Consider the following 20287-nt stretch of genomic DNA (forward strand, 5'->3'; position numbering starts at 1 on the left):
TCCCAGTGGATTCACTTATATAATGAATAGAAATAAAAGACGGTTACCGTTGAGGGGCACTTTTTCAAAACATTCATCAAAATAATGATTGTTTTTCTATATTTCGCAAACAGTGAAAGATCATATGCTTATTGCTTATAGACACATTATTTAGCTAAATAAAATATTTTTGGTTCTACGGCTGCTACCGAAAGATTAAAAATCACCACTAGCCTTTCACTTTCTTAGCTTGTATGGTTCTATTTATCTGTCTGTTAAACTATCAATGAAGCCGTTTGTTCAACTGTTCACTGATATTTCATAAATATGTGGATATTAACATATACCATTTAGTTACAATCTAAAGTAGAGAAAAAAACCACACATTTTTAAAATTTATGCAAGAATTTAGTGTAACGTGTTGTGCGATTTTATGTCATAGAAGGAAGTTTATGAATAATTGCTGATAACTACTTATACGTCTTATGAATGCTTATTTTAAGATAATTGAAGTGATAACTTATGCAAACTTATGTTTCGTGGAATCGCCTAATATCTTCAGTGTAATTCGTTCTAATCATATCCGGGAAACCACTCCGTTTATTTGATTGATTCGTCATTGTTACTTCCGGTGTCAAGTGGTTATTTGAAATTAAAACTTTAATCCAACATCACAATGATTGATGTTCACATGTAGAATGTTTCTATCATTCGAGTATTGATTTGAACTTAAAGAGATTGAGCTAAAACGATTTGGATATTCTTTTAAAGACAGATTGTATGCTAATTTCAGAGAGAAAAAAGGGTCAAACGGAAATGTGAATTCGATGAGACCGTGTGCTTTAGTGGTGGATGGTCTTTCTTTTTTCTTGGATTTTTTTGGGAATCAATTTGGTATTGCCTACGCCATCAACTTTCACTTTCCATTGGTAGTAGGGTAAGATAAAACTTCCATCATGCATTTCTATGTGCATGTAAATCTGTTTGTGAAATAAGAACAATTTCATTTTGAAAGCAAACATCAATGGTGTCACGTTTTAATTTGAATACAAATCGGAAATGTTTCCATTCGGACACTTTGATTTACCAATATTTACTATAGGAGAAAGCTAACTTTTGCGTTTTATTGTTGGCATTTGCAATGTGATTTTATAGATTGTCATTCCATTAACAAGAAAAAGGATTTAAGTTCAAGATATAAGTGGACATTCAACCTTATGTGCTGTTATCTAAGCTAAAAGAGCGAACACACTTCAAAAACGATATTGTATTCCAAAACGATATTGTATTCCAAAAACGTTATATTGTATTCCAAAAACGTTATATTGTATTCCAAAAACGTTGGCGCAATCTTTGTTTGAAACAGGACTACTTTCATTGTAGCCATGGCAACGGTCAATGTTGAATTAGTTTAATGAATGACGTCTTATTAACCACTTATCTACACGTTTGCATCGCAGCACGTGCGCCCGAGGCTTTCCTAGCATACATTACCATAGCAACAGAGTATGTAACATATACAGACAAATAATTGACTATAAACTATTTATATTTGGCCTGGCAAATTACCAAGCAATAATTTATCGTCATTATCCTTGTGACGTGAAAGGCATGAAAGTTACACCGGGTTCCTATTACAAAATTCAGAAAACGTACTTAAATTATTCTTCATCAAACGGAACTCTCAATCAATTATAGTTGTATACAGATTAGAAATAGAGTACAAATATAAATAAAACGTAATTAGCCTAATCATAATTAGGCTTAATTTGTACATCAAAAGTATTGGATTGTCCATTGGTAAACTGAATATAAAAGATATTTACATATAAAAGCAGATTTTTGAATAGTCAGTATTGCGTAAGCTAGATTTGGACAGTTTAGATATCAACATCGTGCATATTCATTTGTTTAATCAGATGTGGATAGTGTAAGCTGTGTACATGATTTGACCTCTAGCAGTAACACTTGAGTTGGATAACCCATTGCGTTGATCATGGGAACGTATCCCGGAAATGTCCGAACTGGTCGGGGAAGGGGAGGGGGGAGTATATAACTGTAAACTTTAGCCTAATCAAACCTGAAACAAATATGAACTGGGCCGACGGGCATACAGCACTTGTACGAGATTACAGTGACCAAAACATTTGGTGACTTGTCAGCTTTACTTCGGTTATTTAGGGTTACTATTTATTCTCCACACAAAGAAAAGACATTGTTTATATTCATTCTTTTAATTATCATCAATTATGGCTTTTTAAGATTATATCATTATCATATTAGAAGAATAGAAATGTCATCAGAGAGATGTTGAGAAATTAAAGTTGAAGCTGACAATGTCCATAACAGTTGGTTTATTCGGTCTGGATGTGATAACATCATCGCCAGCAGCAGCCGAGAACACACCACATGCTTTGGCCATTTTCGCTTCTGGTATCGGTCTAACCCTGCTTGACCTGGCGCTGACCCTCTCTTGCCGTGCTGCACTGCTACAACTGTTCGCAAACTCTATTAATTTTACATTCTATCATCGTTAAAATTCCGCTCTTAAAAAAGAACAGCATATTTGGTAGCCATATCGGTGGTAATAATCTACCAACTTGTCTTTATTTATGAATGTGTTCTTTTACAATTACCAGTTTAAACAGACTAATGTAAATAAAATAAGGATGTTACTGTGTTTTTAATTGTTGATTGTATATGGCGCTTTCATTGATTACCAACAACAAAAACTGCCACCGGATGGGTCGCAAATTAATTACCCGGCGATAATAATTTTTATAGTTATATATTTATACTGACACATGTTCACAAAGCCATGCTTATTGATTCTATGTCTGTATTGGGGATTTTTTCTCTATTATTACGCAGGTGTTAAAATCTGACGTGAGACAAGCATGCCAACCCGATGCGGAAATTCACTTTAGTATTGTGTAAGGTAAAGTATACTTCATTAATATAAGTTAGGATAATGATTATATCTTATTTTGATAATATTTATTATTCTTTAGTTTTAGTTCTTCCACAGTGTGCTTTATATGCTTTGATTTCATCATTTTCATCTAAGTATTCGTTTTGATAGCGTTCGAAGCATATTCAATTAAATCTGAATTTTTACTGGGAAGATAGTTATATCGTCTTGAAGTTAATTCTGTCCTTTCCTATGTATCATTGTTTCCTTGTATGAATTCTAGAGAAAATGAATGAATTGTGAAGTGAATTGTATTAATGAAAATCAGATGAGAGATTATTAAAGAATACATATGGCATATGGCGTTACTGCTGTCACAACCTTGTGACAGGGCAAATTATAGATTGTGAAAACACTTTCTGTTAAAAAATGTTAAGTACAATGTATCTGAATATTTCCAATTGTTTAACCTATCTATATAAAACCTCAGATTCTTAGTAATGACCTGTCTTCTGGACACTCTATCATACTTGTAATGAAACGCTTCAATTTAGCTATTGCATCACTTTTATTAAGATAACAAGTCGTCTTACTTCCCTCTTATCAAGCACACGTCATTACTTTCCGGAAAACAGGATATTTCTATTCCCGCTATAATATGTTAGCCTAGGCCATTTAAAGCCTTCTTGATGTGTTTATTTGAGGATGTAATCCTACTACCGTCGGCGTAAGAGAGAAATAGTTGATGTTGTTTTCGTATCTTCAATTCTGTAATTTTCAAAATGTTACACAGCATGTATACGTCAAATATTTGTAATTCGTGTTTCAAATTGAAAATGATAGAAAAGAAATAGGAAAACGACATTCATACAATTAAACGTAATACGTACAGAAAAGTACTTTATGAATAGAAAAAAAAATAATTCCGTACACTATTACGACCATGGGGTTCTTTATTTGGCTCGATTATTTGATTGCTTGAAAATTTCGCAGTATCTTACATTAATTTTTCTTTGCGAAAGTAAATATTTATTTTGTGTGGTCAATGAGATACGTAAATATTATAATGTAATAGACCAGCCAGCAAAATGACACTATTACTATATTATGATATATGTAATTGTTACATTTTTTTGGAATTTATACGTCATCGTATGACTCATCATAGAATGCCCGGATCTTGGTTCTCATTGGTCAGGGTTTTAGTGGTACAACGCGCGTAATGCGCTAAATGTCATGGCGACATTTTCACTACTTGACAGATCAACTTGATCGATCTGATTTAGAATGTTAAATACATGCCACTGGACATCCGTGGACGCTTGTCCGGAATAAAACTACCCCAGACAATGAGGCTATAACTACATATTGACACAGGCAGGCTCATATCCTTTGTTAGAGTGTTCATTTTCTTGGCACATCTTTATTTAACATGTTGGTATGCTGTCGCATTTTTGACATAATGGTCATTTTGTCTCGCGAGGTTTTGAAGGTATGGCCAATCGGAGTATCACCCAACTGGACAAAATTGATTTTACTTAAAGAACATAAAAATATTATAATTATCATTGATTCGCAGTGTTTTGTTTGTCACCAACATATTTGGTCTTTGGCTTTCACGAGCTCCGAAGACATGCGTCAATGGTAAAAAAACCACGTCATCGATAATCATATTATCATCTTTTCGCACTGGTCATTCCAACTGTCAGATCTTCCGACAATCCGAGTATCGCTTGACAGGAGTGACCGGTACCAAATTTAATAATAGACTTCACATTATACATTAGAAAACGAGATAAAATTACCGTCATTGTTTCAGAGCCTATGGCCGATATCTCACCGATCAAACTCAGTAATCCTTTAATCAAATACAATGGTTTGTTTCTGTTTTTACAGATTGTTTAAATTTTACTTCGATTCTTTCTTTCATATCACCATAATTATAATCATCTATTAATTCTGAAAAAGACATTAATAGCTTCAAATATGTTCGGACCAGTATTCAATAATGTATTAAAATTGTGACTTTGTCATTTTAACCCCATGTATCACAGTTGACCTCATCCCGTACTCCCTATATGCCATCCCTCATTTTTGTTTCACAAACTTTTACTTTTATTGGAAAATACTGAAATCCCGAATGATAGTACGTTAGAACATATGTGCATGCCAATTCCGTCTTTGCTTATTACGGAGTAACCTCCCTTGCGAGTAGGTAGAAATTGTGACGTCATTATTTTGCGAGCTTAACTCACGCCGTTTTTTTCTGAACAGTATGGCGTTACACTCGTACACACATAATGTCACAATCAATACCTACCCGAAAGGGCAAACAACCGTGTAATATACAAAATACAGAATACTGACAAGACCATGCGGAAGTTAACTGTTAATACTTTCAATGATAAATCTCAAATCAAAATATTCCATTTTTAGCATCTGAAATCTACATACTGTGATTATTACAGTCAATGGGGAATGATTTGTATTTTTTCCTTTCAATGCCTGTTGACTATACTGAGTAGAACGCCTCTGTCCTTTGAAATGTTTGTTTTTTGACTCATTGACGACACCAATGCCACTGTGTGGATTTATTTCTAACGCGGCATTGGTATGTCTTAGTGGTGGCATAGCAGCAATCTGTATTAATTGGCCATCTTGTTATTATCATGTGTAAATAATAATTTGAACATGTCTTTAAGACATGAATAGTCCAACTGCTAATCAAACAACCTGACGTTGTAGGGACATTGCTTTTTACGTGAACTTGAATCTGGTGGGGTCAGTCAAGGAGTTCAGCATTCTATACATTACAGAAAGACCAAAAGGTTTCCTTTAACATGTGTATAGTGACTACGAAATAACTTCGTATAGAACGCGGTGTTGTGCACATACCTTTATTTTGCTGCAAATATGAACAAGTATTGCTGCCGAGAGTTTCTAAAGGCATGCCATTATTTTAGAGTCTGTCATTTAGATTTAAACATATTTAACAAGTTAGACTGGTCACCAGACTCTTTATTCTCCCCCAAGTTTGAAAAATTAGAATCAGAAATCCTGCAGAACCTAAACGTAACAAGAGAAATTTTATATACTAGAGACTGTAAACCAGTCTGATAACTAGACTATTCGACCACTTTAGAAATATTATCGTGTAAAATTATGATCATGGCTATTATTAGTATTTATCCAAGAACCACGTGCTATTGTCTGTAACTTAGTCTGAATAGGACTACACATATTCCATATTTTATATCACTGTAATTTTTTTTCCTTAATAAATGTTGGTTTGGATGTATGTAAATCGTCAGTAATATGTAACTTTATTTTATGGAAATGACATTTTAGCTTTATGATGGTATAATACAATACAGTATGCGACAGAAAGGTTGAGTGAGTATTATGAAGAAATGTTACTCTGAAGCAAATGTCAGGTCGAGGACTCGGTAACCGTCAGAGGGATTTGCATCTGATAATAATGTCTGAGTTCATCATGTATTAACATGTAAGGGATGGAAGATCAAACTGCAGGAATTAGAGGTGAGAGAGCAGAAAAGACGGAGGAATGAGAGGCTGTTGTGTAGGGACAGTAAGGAGCTTCATCAAGATGGAATATGCCAATTAGTATTCACCTAGAAAATGCCTTGAAGATAGAAATAGTGTCAGGATTTGTCCTACCGATATCAGTTTTCGGTATCCATCTAAACGGGTCCTTTATGACAAGCGCTTATATAACAAAGAAAGTATTTAGTTCTACAACAGATATGTAATATTTTATGGATGTAGGACATGGGAGTCACATAAGGCGGAAACAGTAATAAGACAGTGTCCTGTCCTTGCGGAAGGAAGTCATCCTTATATAACTAACCTAAACAAACATAGCTGCTTACACGAAGAACAGAACGAATAGTACAGCGAAGTACACATACAAAAGGAAAGACAGGGGTTTTTGATCTGGTTTGGTTAACTAAAATTAACGTCGTGCGTTAGCTATGTTGATGTGTTGTGTGAATGTCTAGATGTTTTGGGAGGCTGTGGTATATTCATGTTGTGTAACATTGAAATAGTGGAACTCGTGATCATTTTATAGTCATATATGAAAAAGTTTCTTCTGAGGAACAGATACGATATTAAAAAGTAAAGAGACTGATAAGAGGGAAAGGATGCCAAGACAGTTTATGTATATGTGTAGGAAAATATGGTTCCATACTACACAGAGTCCAAACAACTCCATTTGGACCAATTTTTAAAATGATGTCAAATTTTCGAAACAGAAGAAGAAATTGAAACAGATCTTCCAACACTATACCAGTGATACCGACACCTGATGAGAAGTGTAATACAGGACTGGGAAAAACAAATGACCAATCAAATTACTGTCACACCTAATTAAAAGGATGGCGGTGGCCTGATGGTTAAGGTATCCCGATACATTACTGATACTCTTTCACCTCTCTAAACACCCCTTGTAAGTTTGTAAAGACACAAAAAGGCAACACTCATCAATCAGTTCGTTCAAATTAGTATTGATCATGGACTACCTCGATATTGAGGCAAACGATATATAGATTTTTTTGTGCTCAGAGTAACTTCGACCAATCAACTTGTTCTTGCAGTACCATTCAAGGTTACAGGGGTACTCAATATTGTCCTATCTTCTTAAAAATGTGGGGTCTAATCAATTTTTCATCGACCATATAACGAATGGAAATAAAGGGAAATTTTAACAATTACCTTTGTTTATAATCGCTTTTTCTTTAAATCCATAAAACTCAATGAAACCTTTAAACAATGGTGAATTATTGACAATTTATAATTAAACGTAAACCATGTGCCCGTTAACAAGTCAACCTATCCTCTCTCTGTGAAGGAATATTCCGTTTGTACAATGTCTACGTAATGACATACACTCAGTGAGAGGCCGTCACGCTTACTCCATCCTTACCAGCTTCATTGGGATCAATCAAACCCCAACCACCTTTCCCCTACACATGCTTGTTCTTCAAAGTATGGTTACGGAATGGTCAATCCCACTTCAGTTGACGATCACGTCGGTTACATTATCCAGTGAAATGATAATCATCCCAAAGATTATGCAAATGCAAATTAGTTTATTTTCAGTCACAAGTTTCCTTTTTCATCTTATTTAACAATGAAATTAAGCAAAAACGCTTTAACCATCTCTCCGCCACTTCTGTAAAGGTACATTGCCTCCGACACCCAATCCCAAAGCATTTCTCTGAAAATTAATATTGAAAACAAATTTACTAATAATTATTCAAATACTACATTATATTAATCATATTCCATTCTAACCCCTCCAAAATGAGTGATATCCCCCAAAATAACACTCTTCCTTTCTCGGCACGACATTAAGACCACTCTCCTTCGTCAATACAAATAGTTTCATTTCAAAACATTTTGATTAAATCATTAGATTTTATAGGGATTGGGCAGCAGGCTATGCCTATATAAGCCCTCTCCCTGTGGATACACACATGTACATCTCAAAGTCATATATATAATATATGTAATTTTACAGACAATATTGAAATTAAATTATATATTTATGATACACTTGTAAGTAATACTATGATAACACTCCAATAATGAGTAGGTATAAAAAGCATGTTAAGTATATATAAAGCATGTTAAGTATATATATATACATGTATATATGCATACCTATGTTTTTGTTTATAGTTAAAATGTGGATAATGTATAGCCAGATAATGATAAGTTGAAATTTATAATGGATTCATATCAGTTCAATATAAATAGTATATAACGTCTCATTACCTATCCCTCACGGTACCCCTATTCACTTGGTACCCCTAATAACTTAGTACCCCGATTTACTAGGTACCCCCCATTCACTTGATACCCCATTCAATAGGTACTCACATTCACTTGGTACCCTCATTCAATAGGTATCCCCATTCACTTGGTATCCCCATTCACTAGGTACCCGCCTTCACTCAATAGGTACCCTCATTCACCAGATACCCCTATTAACTTGATACCCCCATTCACTCGGTATTCTCATTCACCAGATACCCCCATTCACTCGGTATTCTCATTCACCAGATACCCCCATTCACTCGGTATTCTCATTCACCAGATACCCCTATTAACTTGATATCCGCATTCACCAGATACCCCCATTCACTCGGTATTCTCATTCACCAGATACCCCCATTCACTCGGTATTCTCATTCACCAGATACCCCCATTCACTCGGTATTCTCATTCACCAGATACCCCCATTCACTCGGTATTCTCATTCACCAGATACCCCCATTCACTCGGTATTCTCATTCACCAGATACCCCCATTCACTCGGTATTCTCATTCACCAGATACCCCCATTCACTCGGTATTCTCATTCACCAGATACCCCCATTCACTCGGTATTCTCATTCACTAGGTATCCCCATTCACTAGGTACCCCCATTCACTTGGTACCCCCATTCACTTGGTACCACCATTCACATCGTACCCTCATTCACTAGGTACCCCCATTCACTTGGTACCCCCATTCACTTGGTACCACCATTCACATCGTACCCCATTCACTTGGTACCCCCATTCACTAGGTACCACCATTCACTTCGTACCCCATTCACTAGGTACCCTCATTTACATGGTATCCCATTCACTAGGTACCCTCATTTACTTGGTACCTATAATATCCCATTGATCATTATCCACACGTATTTTTATTATTTCATGCCACATTAAATGAAACTATACTCAAGCAGAAATATTATCAATTATTTTTTCATAAATTTCTCGGAGAGTGAACGAAAAATCAATATGTTGAGCATTTTGGAAAATAGTGACAAAGCAATTACTACAATGGTGACCCATCCGCAACCCAGTTTATCAAGTATCCTAGGACGGCAACCTGAACTTATTCTGCTCAAACAAGAATGGGTACTAAAGAAAAGGAAAGGTGGCTGGTGTCTCCTGTTTAAGTTATGTAAACCAAGAATGGTGTTTAACACCTGAGGCAGTTACAACCGTCAAGCCGACAGCCTCCCGTCGTGTAGGGTATTGTAAAGGCCCCATGTTTAATTCAGATGTTAGCTTTTATAAGGTGAACACACGACATCATGGCTACCTGAAGCCTGGCTCGCGTGTGAGTTGGATAATAGGGAAGTATTTAAATTAGAATCCTTCTTCTGTCATTCATACTGGCGTGTGAGTTAGATAATAGAATTATTTAAATGAGTTCCATCCCTGTCATTGAGATAAACCATTATCTATTTGCCATACCGTTTTACCATTAAGTGCTGATTTCACGGTGATGGTAATACAGCAATACTTACCTGGGGAATCGGAAACTTGATGTGACAATGTTAAGGTTTTACAAATGAAAGAATCAACAACTATGATCTGTCGTGTATTTGTGAACGGGAATATGAAATGGATGGTTTCCTCTAAAATATAAAGAAAATACCATGTAATATTCGATAGTTTCCAAGAAATTTTAGCATTTAATAAAAATATACGTGAAGAAATTAAGCACGGGACAATGCGACTTCAGGGTGAAAATGACGACGGTATTTGTAGAACAGATACACATGATACTAATTGTTATCCTTTCTGAAAATGCGGGAAAGATCAATCATGCGTGAAATATGGATAATTTAACATGTCTAATATATTTGAGTTACGGTTATTGTTCTGATTATTAATATATCATTACTTCTGTCACGCCATGACCAAACGGATTAATGGTATACCTACCGAACTCGCTACCAATTTGATTCGTACATAAAAATGGGGGAACCAGCTAATTGTTATTCATTTGGTCAACCGTTTGATAAGTTTAGTTTTTATATATGTCCAGTTAAAGTACAATCCCCATTAAATAGTATAGTCCATTAGATCGCTTTATGTTATGGTCGTGTACAGAAATTCAAAATTTATGATTTTGATGATCGTTAAAATGTTTTGGTGCTTGCAATAAATAGTCAGGGTTGGGTTTTTTTTGTTTTTTTTCTTTTTTTTTTCTTTTTTTTTTTTTTTTTTTTACAAATACAATTTTATCAATGGCAAAACTCCATAATTTTAGTTGTGTGTTGCAAAAAAAGTTGAACTATTGCTATTGGTACAATTTCATCAAACTTACTTTATTCCCTGTATTATCCTTTTTCTTATTAGTTAATGTCTCTGCCTTTCGGTGTTAGTCTGTTTGATGGACATTGGAGAACATGATTGTCAAAAGAAGTTATTATAAATATAGTAATAAAACGATATCACATGATACAGTAAAGTGATGACAAGAGGTTGAAATAAATGTAAACACATATAGATTTGTAAGAGATACCTAGAATACTAGTGAACATTATACATCTATGTTGAGGATGCAGGGATGTTACTACATAGAAATGTAAAAATACCTTTGGCGTGAGTAATACGTGATTAAAAAAAAAATCTGTAGCATAACTAAAACCAAAACATATCAAATATTCAAAATCCTAATGGTTTGCTTCAATTCAAAACCTGATTTCAAAATCTAGACCCTTAAGCTAGTATCATTGGAAGACGACTACTAAATGTAGCAAATATTTTATACGTATTATTGAAATATGCTGAAACCATTGATAATTCAGAGTTGACTATGTACGGTGATAAGTGTAGTTATTTACTGATATTGTTTCCCTTTGTTTTTGTTTCCTTCACACAAACATAGTACTATCACTTATCTAATTTACCCAGAATATCATTATAGATACAAGATAATACATGAAAATGTTATGATATTGCATCTGCAGGCACAAAAAGAAACTAAACAATTACATTTGAATATATTTAAATGACAAATATTATGTTTTATGAATAAGGATATCAATGTCTCTGTAAATTATGGAAAACGTAATACATTGAATGAAAGTCGTCATCTGGTTTTTTTCTATAGGAACTATAGGTATATAATGGGTGTTTTTCAATAAAAAAAAACGGCGATAGATATTATCTATAATGATTAACAATATGTGACATCAGTCTTGCTGGTTTGATGACAACCGGTAGGTACCAACCCTTTTGTATGCATGATGGCACACCGGATCGATTAGCAAGCCTCTGTTTTTCAAAAATCCATTGATGCATGACACATTAAATTCATTAGCATGTACACATGTATAATGGAATAAAAGAAAGAAAGATATTACCTGTGCTGTAAATTAGCTTATCTTTCATTATATAAAAGGATGTGGTTAAAAACGTAAAACACTCCAACTGCTTTTTTTATCCAACTCGTTTTCGTGTTGCTAAATAATTAATAATGTTCGTAAATTGGGGGCTAAATTATTTAGGATGTTGATACCTTCGTGACTGGGTCGCCTGTTGAGAGTTGGGTACGTTAGGTAGGTTCACACCTCTGATCGGTTACTGTTTCATTCATTAACATCCTGATCAACACACAGGAATTACTTACAAGATACTTAATCTTGGCTCATCAATCAAACTGATTTGATATGTTGTAATAGCAAACTGACAAGGACATCAATTATATTGCGTTGAAGGTAAGGATTATTCCTAAATTATTCACATATTAATCTGTATAGCATTGCCTTAATGTCTTAGTCATTATGCATTATAACTATATTATGGAATGGAGAGAAACAGAAAATTCTATTCTGAGAAAACTTCAATCATATCTTAGACAAGGATGCTTGGAATGCATATTTCATATATTCATTAGTAATAAAAAAACAGCTTTATAGATGTTATTTGTTTAATTTTCTATGGTTGACTGATTTCAAAATTGTTTTAGCTTCCAAAAAACACATGTACTCATTACACATATCTGTTTCTAATGTAGTATGTAGAAAAGCATTAAATGTAATGTTATAAGGTATTCTGTTTGAACAACCTTTAAAGAGAAACATTTTCCATCAATTAACTCTATCCACATAAAGTTAAAATGTAGATGTAACTTTTTTGTAACTTCAGATTTATTATTCTATGCTAAGCCATATTATCAATGTCTAAAGTTTTAAGGGAATTTGTTCAAAATATAAAGTTGAACCAGATAAAGATAAAAATAGATTTGCTTTCGCTATGTCGGCACCAATAACATATATCAGATTAGTTTGGAAAGAACATATTGAAACTGCAACATTTCAAATGAATATTAAAAATTCACAGATAATGCTTTGAAAGATTTATAAGAAAATTAAATTAATTATGATAAATGAAAAACTCAATTTAAAAAATGAAAAAAAAAATAATTACAAAATGTACTAGAAAAATATTTCTGACTTTTGGCAAACCTAAATTCAAGATGATTTAGGATATTGTAATGAATAGTGCATTAAACACAAAGCAATATATGAAAAACCGCAAACACCAGCTATGATGTTGTTAAAAAACGAGTAATGTCCTTCTCAGTGAGTCACCATGGTAAACAAATCACACTCCTAGCAGAGGCCAACTAGGTACAGTATTGGAATGGAATTCCAAGTATAATTTTTATTCCGTAGAGCAAGCATTGTCATTTTGAATTTTGATCTCATGTTAAAAAGGCTTAATCCTTGCAACAACTTGTTTGCTTACCCATTCGAACATAATCAATTCGGCCGTTCTTTGGAAGGGTACAATATAAATTTTCCAAAATTTTAACTCAAAACAAAGAATAAATGTCGACGCACATTTATTTTTCCATTTATTTAATTTTATTATCTCTCGAATCAATCACATTGAAAAAGCTTTGATCTATAGGAAATCACGCAAGGCTGGATCACTTTAAGGTTTATTATTAAAGAAAAATCGATTATGTTATTGTGTTATGTTTTAGTCAATCAATGACGTAAAGTCGATACAAGCTGCCATGCTATAAGGTCGTAGGAGTGTAACATTGTATTCAGTTTGGTTTAAATGTAACGTTTAATCGTTTGCTTAAATTTTGAATCCGTGAATAGGGTGATATTAGTTTTTCTTGTGGGCCGTTGATATTGAATGACATCTGTGTATACGTATATGACCTTCGTCCATTAAACATACATTGACTGTTTACAAAGAATTCCCATTGATAAACAACTATCAGTTCCATACTGCCGAACTCCAACCTTATCGAAGTTTGGGGTGGCCGGACATTTAGCTTCGCACACATACACATGTACAATACGAGTCAATCCTAAATATTTACATATGTAGATATATAATTGAGAGGCCACACCTCCAGCGTGGTAGTACACAGTGTATATGTTGTGTGACCTATTGACTAACCCTTAGCCTCATGGTCTCTCGCTATCTACACCTCCGCCATGCCCCTGGATTTTCTGGTTCTATCGGACACCATGATTTGGCGTATCTAGTGGGTTTGGACCACCAGGTACAATGGATGTAAACCATCGGTAAGTACCCGGACCCTCCTAAGATGATAACCACTCCATTCGTGAACTGATAACTGTCCAATATAAAACCGACTGTACACAGTGTGTGACCTGACCCACGGTGAACTTTTCCGCTCAGATGACCACGTATATTCAAACCCGACCTTTTGACAGCTTTAAGTTGTTTAACATATGAAAATGGTGTGTTGGTATGGTAATTTTGTGCGCATTTTTAATGGATGACACAGCGCGGGTCATTTCTATACATGGTCAAGCTATGAAGTTTGAATGTGTTGTAGCTAGGCCTCGTCATTCTTAGTGAATGGAATAGTCCTCACACACGTACTCTATACCACACGCTCATCGCGCTTGTGCAAGCCCGGACCCGGCTTTGTAACACTGTGTAGCTCATGCCTACTGATTTATCCAAGTTACATTCTCCGATATTATTCAACATAATTACAACCGCATACTGTTGCGCAGGTTTTTTCGTTATTAGAACGAGGCTGTAGCCTTGTGCCCTCCCCTTCGCCCTGTGGCCTTACGCAACCTGGTCTGAACTGACCAATAGGGGCGGTGTTTGTGCACTTTTAAGGCATGAATGGAGAAAATGGACATGCCCCACGAACCGGTTGTGACAGTCTGATTGGTTAGTTAATTTGAGATTACGTGAAATGCCAAATGATGTGGATAAAGTTAGCTAGCGTCACCTAAGGTCACGGACAAGCTCACACTGCCATTTGGGTATGTTGGGCAACCAAAAATATTATTACATGTTGGGCAGGAAAACAACTGCAGTTGAAGGACAACAGGACAGCTATGTGTATTCCCACAAGGAACAACTGGCTGTTGATTTTGGTCTTTTATTTGAAGCCGGTATGTATTTTAATGACTCATGAACATATTTGTTGAGTATGTGGTGGGGAAGGGACCGAATCTGAAAGGCTTTACTGTGTGTTGTGAGTGGGGTACATACATAATATACACGGGAGCGATTGCCGTGGCCTCGTGTCATATGGTGTATATATAGAATTATCAACAAGTGTATTGTGTGCTGTACTGAATTCTTATGTTATAGTGGCATGTTTTCGATTTTGGCACATCGCTGTGCTAGTACAAGGTATGTCATGTATTGTTGTTCATCCTACTGAACTTAGTTAATAGATAACAATTACCTAATTATTACGCAGAAATCTAAACAGGGCTTGTTCAAAATTGTCAAAATGTTATTTTTTTACTATGTTGTAGGTCAAATGTATAAGAAGGAAACAACTGTGAAATATAAGGGTCCTACTTCATAGCAAAGAGTGAACCGCATGAGATGGCTGAAAATGGTACAACGCATAGTCAAACGGAGATACTACACACCAATAATCACAGCCGCCATAATGACGTCCTGGAACACGGGGAGGCCATGCGCAATGGCCATATGCAAATCGCTATAAAACAGGAGTCTAAGTACAGTAGTTATTCCTCTGAGGATTCGGAAGATTCACCTTTAGATTTTTCGTGTAAAAAAAGAAACTTCGTGGAGCATGACACATCTGGAAGAGAATCTGTTCCATCTTCATCGTCTAATGCAGATTCCTCAAGTTTCGCTGATGAAAGAAAATCTTCCGATCCTGAGGATGGGATTTTATTCAATGGGATGTTACCCAATCGGGATTTATCAGACAGACAGATTGAACCTGGGGAAATTAAGCATCCTACAGAACGATGTTCGCCTGGAACCACCACAGGATTGGCAGGTATGATGTCTAAAATTCATGGAGGCTTCATGTCTCCCACACAACTTCTTGGAGGTGTGTTTCCCAATAGCATGGTTGACCCTAGAGTGTCACAACATAATGGTTCGAGGCCGTTTAAGGCCTATCCAAAAGACCCACTTACAATGTCAATGGGTGCATATGGCCTTCCCCATGGATTCTCTCCTTTTCAAGGAATGGATGCAAATATGTTACAAGCTCTGAATATTTCAGGGGAAGAGTTCATGGAAATGTACAAGAAACAGTTACAATCATTGAGAGAAAATAATCATAATGGAAGTAGGGGGATAAGCCATTTTGAGTCGACCATGAAGTCGTCCACTCATGCCTCACCCCCATCATCATCAGTCATCAATACAAACAATAATAAAATTTCGAATGGCAGCATAAACAACAGTCCCAGTATAGGCAGTTCACCACCGTTGTTTTCAGTACCCAGTTCGAGTGAGGTAACTGCCTCAGGGAGAAAACGACCAAAAACTTTACCAGAGGAACAGAAGGACGAAGCGTACTGGGAAAGAAGAAGAAAGAACAACGATGCAGCAAAGAGGTCGCGAGACGCTCGGAGAGCTAAGGAGGATCAGATTGCAATACGAGCAGCCTTGCTAGAGCAAGAAAATCTTAAACTCCGTGTAGAGGTTGCTGCTCTAAAAACAGAAACTGCAAAGCTCAGGTGCATGTTATATAATAGCTGAAATTCCTAGATCAAAACTCAACCCTTCTGTGTAGCTAGATAGACAAGACATCGATCTACCTCATACAATCTTACTCAGGTAACGTATGTACATAAAAAAAACTCAGGTATGTTAATATATATATATATATATTGAAATTTCTATTTACAAAATTAACTCTTCTAAATTTTGAAAACAAAACAATCGTTAATAATTTATATAATATTGTTCCGTTATGTTATTGGCCACCACGCACGTAATCGTTATTAATCATTGGCAGCTCGCAGTTCATCATTGTTATTCCAGAAGGGTGAATACCCAAGCTTCTTCAATTGGTCTCTATAAACTTCACGTTCACAATGGCCTTGTTCACGTGCACTTGTCCCACGGGTTCATATAATTCATATAATGACAATTTTATTTACCAATTTATAATAATAGTTCAGGAATATTCTCATGTTCTGCTTGTTAAAGCAACACTGATATATTTATATATAAGAAAAACACTGATGTATGATGACATTGTGTACATAGTTTTGGTTTAGATTTTTAATGTAATGTAGATTTGTAAATTGACCTTTTCAGTCTTTCACTATTGATATCAAATACGAACTTCATGACATAGCAAGAACCCCTGCTAAGCTCGTAATATTTTCAATGATGCATGTCGTTGACTTCACCATGATTTGATAAAGTGTAATTCAAGGGATGTTTTTTCCTAGTCATATTGTTATACCTTTTACGTTTCATGGGGGTATTTCTAAGTGACCGACTCCGTAAGTAATAAATATAAAGTACAAAGCAAAGGGTACTTGTTGTCCAATGGTGAAGGACTGAAGAAGTAAACACTTAAATAATCTCAGGGAGTTTTAACTACATCACATCAATTGCATGTTCTTCATGTCACATATCCACATTACTCATGATAAATTTTTATATGATTTTTAAAAAAAAAATTTTAGATGAGATTGATTGTTCAGAGGAAGAGAGGGAGAAATAAAAAAGAGTAAAAAAGAAATAGAAAGAGAAAATTAAATGATGAAGGAGGAAAGAGGAAAATAGAGGAGAGTAAAAAGTAAACGAGACGAGAGAGGGAGAAAGAAATGCGAAAGAGAATGAAAATGGGAGAATAGAAAGAGAATGCAAAGGACAAATATTAAGAACAAATCTGACGAGTATATTTAACAATGCATACACAGTGCTTATGTGGAATAAGAGGTTAGTATTAATATGTTTGTAAGTAAATGAACAAATGCTATTTTGATTAATATTATATGCATGCACAGTGCTACGTATTGAATCAGATGTGAAAGTCGATTGTATACCATTGACTACATTCTACCTCGATTTGTAATAAATTATAGTATTTTTTGTTGGAGCTGACGGGTACTTGAACTGTGGTATTAATGTGTATATGTGTATATAACTCTATATAATTGAAACAAAATATACCTCTTAACTATTGCAAATGATCGAACAATGCCGAATTGTTGTAACTTGACCTTTCACCTATAACCTCTCTTTGAATGAAGTTTGACATGTGTCCACGTGATAAATATTATATCAACTACCTCTTTTTGATACATGTTATAACTCGATGTTTCTATTTATATATTTGTCTTGTCAATATGTGTATACATATAATCCTATTTTTAGATAACAACGCAAAGAATGGCTTCAAGCAGTCCCTATGAAATGTTATGAAAAATGACTTTTTCCATCGAACACAAAAATTAAGTTAAATAGTATCATTGCATCATGGTTAAAGGTTTGCTTTTGAAATTGGAACGAAATCTATTTCAAGCATTCTAAACATGAAAATGCGGATTTCTTCTTAAATTCTAAACATAGAATTTTCTCTTGTTGAAAGGATAAAGCTCCATTGATATTAATTTTACACTAGTCAACTAGGATACAGATTACAAACAAGGTTAGAAAGAATCATTTTAAAATATTTTGATATATTCCATATGTTGATTTATGCTTCTCATCTAATGCAAATTCATTTAGATCACCTTTCTTTAATAAGATATACATTCATGAACAGTGCTGTAAAGTGACTGAAATATATGTATCCAAGTTATTTTGTCAATAGTTGATATCTCGTTTTAGTGAAAAATTCTTCATTAAAAATGTTGCAAGTACAATCTATATATGAACAAATCAAAGTCCAACATACATTTCATATGTTTGTCTATAATTGTCGATATGTATATGTTTGTATTTAGTTTGTTTATTATCTATGTCTGCAAGTAAGCACTTTTGATGTCACTATCTATTTGGATGTCTACATCCATAGTCCGGAATTTAGTCCTTAACTTTCTACCTCGTCCAGTTTATTATTATTCACTCTTCAAACGTATTATTTACACAGTGGTTTGGAACACGGGTTCGATACTACGGGTTTGTTGATGTATAGCCATATCGAATCGATATTTCCAATGATGACCTTATTTGTATCACACAAATGTCAGGTATTTTTAAAAAAAAGTTTAAATAAACATTTTTTTCTGTATAAATATTGTTTTGTGTCATATATGACCGAATTCCCTATGACTGGCTTCCGTGCAAAAGTTCAACGGGGTGTGCTGGGCAGGAAAGTTCGTGAACCAAGATGGTGGATTGTTAAATATATTTGAGTGAGGTCACTTATGTTTGGCGGTCATAGGTTACCGCTTTGCACTGCGATTCGACATCGTGGCTAGCCGGGGTAGCTTCACTGCAACTAGTAATTTTAATGGCCAGTCTTTGTAGGGAAGGTCACGCGGTTATATCAGCTGGTTGTCCGAGCCCTGACCCGTCCGTAGAACACACACTATCAAACAACACTAACGTATCATGCAACATGGCTCGCCTGACTTGTACATCCATCTATCACAGCTGTAGCTTTGGTTGGAGAGAGAACAACTTTACTTTTGCTGCATTGTTTAGGTGTGTTACATATCGTGCATGCTGGATATTGGCAAGCTTCCAGCGGAAAATCGATACCAGCGGTCAGTTCATCCACAGAAAGATGTGAGTCCTTAGCATTTTCTCGCTGACCAGCACGCAATTTCAGCCATCTTAACATTTTTGTAACATAGTTAAGATGTAAGCTATTGATTGCTGTGTTGTCGTAAGGATTAACAAAACAGTCCAGCAAAACTCCAATGATGGAATTAGTTGTAAGAAATATTTAGAAATGTAGATTCAGACATAGTCAAAAATATTTAAAACGATATTGTTTGCTTGCACACAAAAATAGATAGGAACAATGGACATGTTGTTTACAACCCACATTAACATACTATCTGAAATATAAAGACGTTAGTTTTATATTAAACTCTTAAAAACATTTCTATAGATTTAGATGTAGTTTGAATGTAATGTTATTGTTTGGTAAAAATTGCATTGCACGTCAACTAACAATGGAACTTGATATATTTCACTCACTGCGTAAAAATGAATATTTTGCGGGGATTTCTCTTGTATAATTAAGCGAAAATTAAAACAGGAAAGGGAATCTTATCACAACTCACATGGTTCCTGCCCGGATTTCCGATACATTTTGTTATTTACATAACAATGTATCATCGTCATAAGATACATCTAAAAAAAGAGAAAATTTTCAAA

At 34.9% G+C, this 20287-nt stretch overlaps 1 protein-coding gene across 5 annotated transcripts; it reads left to right on the forward strand.

Moving 5' to 3' along the window:
* Positions 1–671: 671 nt before the first annotated feature.
* Positions 672–19194, forward strand: LOC138318465 (uncharacterized). Of its 5 annotated transcripts, XM_069260831.1 has the most exons (3): positions 672–916; positions 2851–2917; positions 15484–19194. In XM_069260831.1, exon 3 carries the CDS (start codon positions 15557–15559, stop codon positions 16694–16696), a length of 1140 nt encoding a protein of 379 aa, XP_069116932.1. In that variant the 5' UTR covers positions 672–916; positions 2851–2917; positions 15484–15556; the 3' UTR covers positions 16697–19194. The 5 variants fall into 5 exon arrangements, with proteins under 5 accessions (XP_069116932.1, XP_069116934.1, XP_069116931.1 ...); XM_069260833.1 differs by lacking the exons at positions 672–916; positions 2851–2917 and adding an exon at positions 12315–12423; XM_069260830.1 differs by lacking the exons at positions 672–916; positions 2851–2917 and adding an exon at positions 14054–14256.
* The last annotated feature ends 1093 nt before the right edge of the window (positions 19195–20287 follow it).

The sequence above is a fragment of the Argopecten irradians genome, chromosome 3, assembly GCF_041381155.1.
Source record: "Argopecten irradians isolate NY chromosome 3, Ai_NY, whole genome shotgun sequence".
Classification (NCBI taxonomy): domain Eukaryota; kingdom Metazoa; phylum Mollusca; class Bivalvia; order Pectinida; family Pectinidae; genus Argopecten; species Argopecten irradians.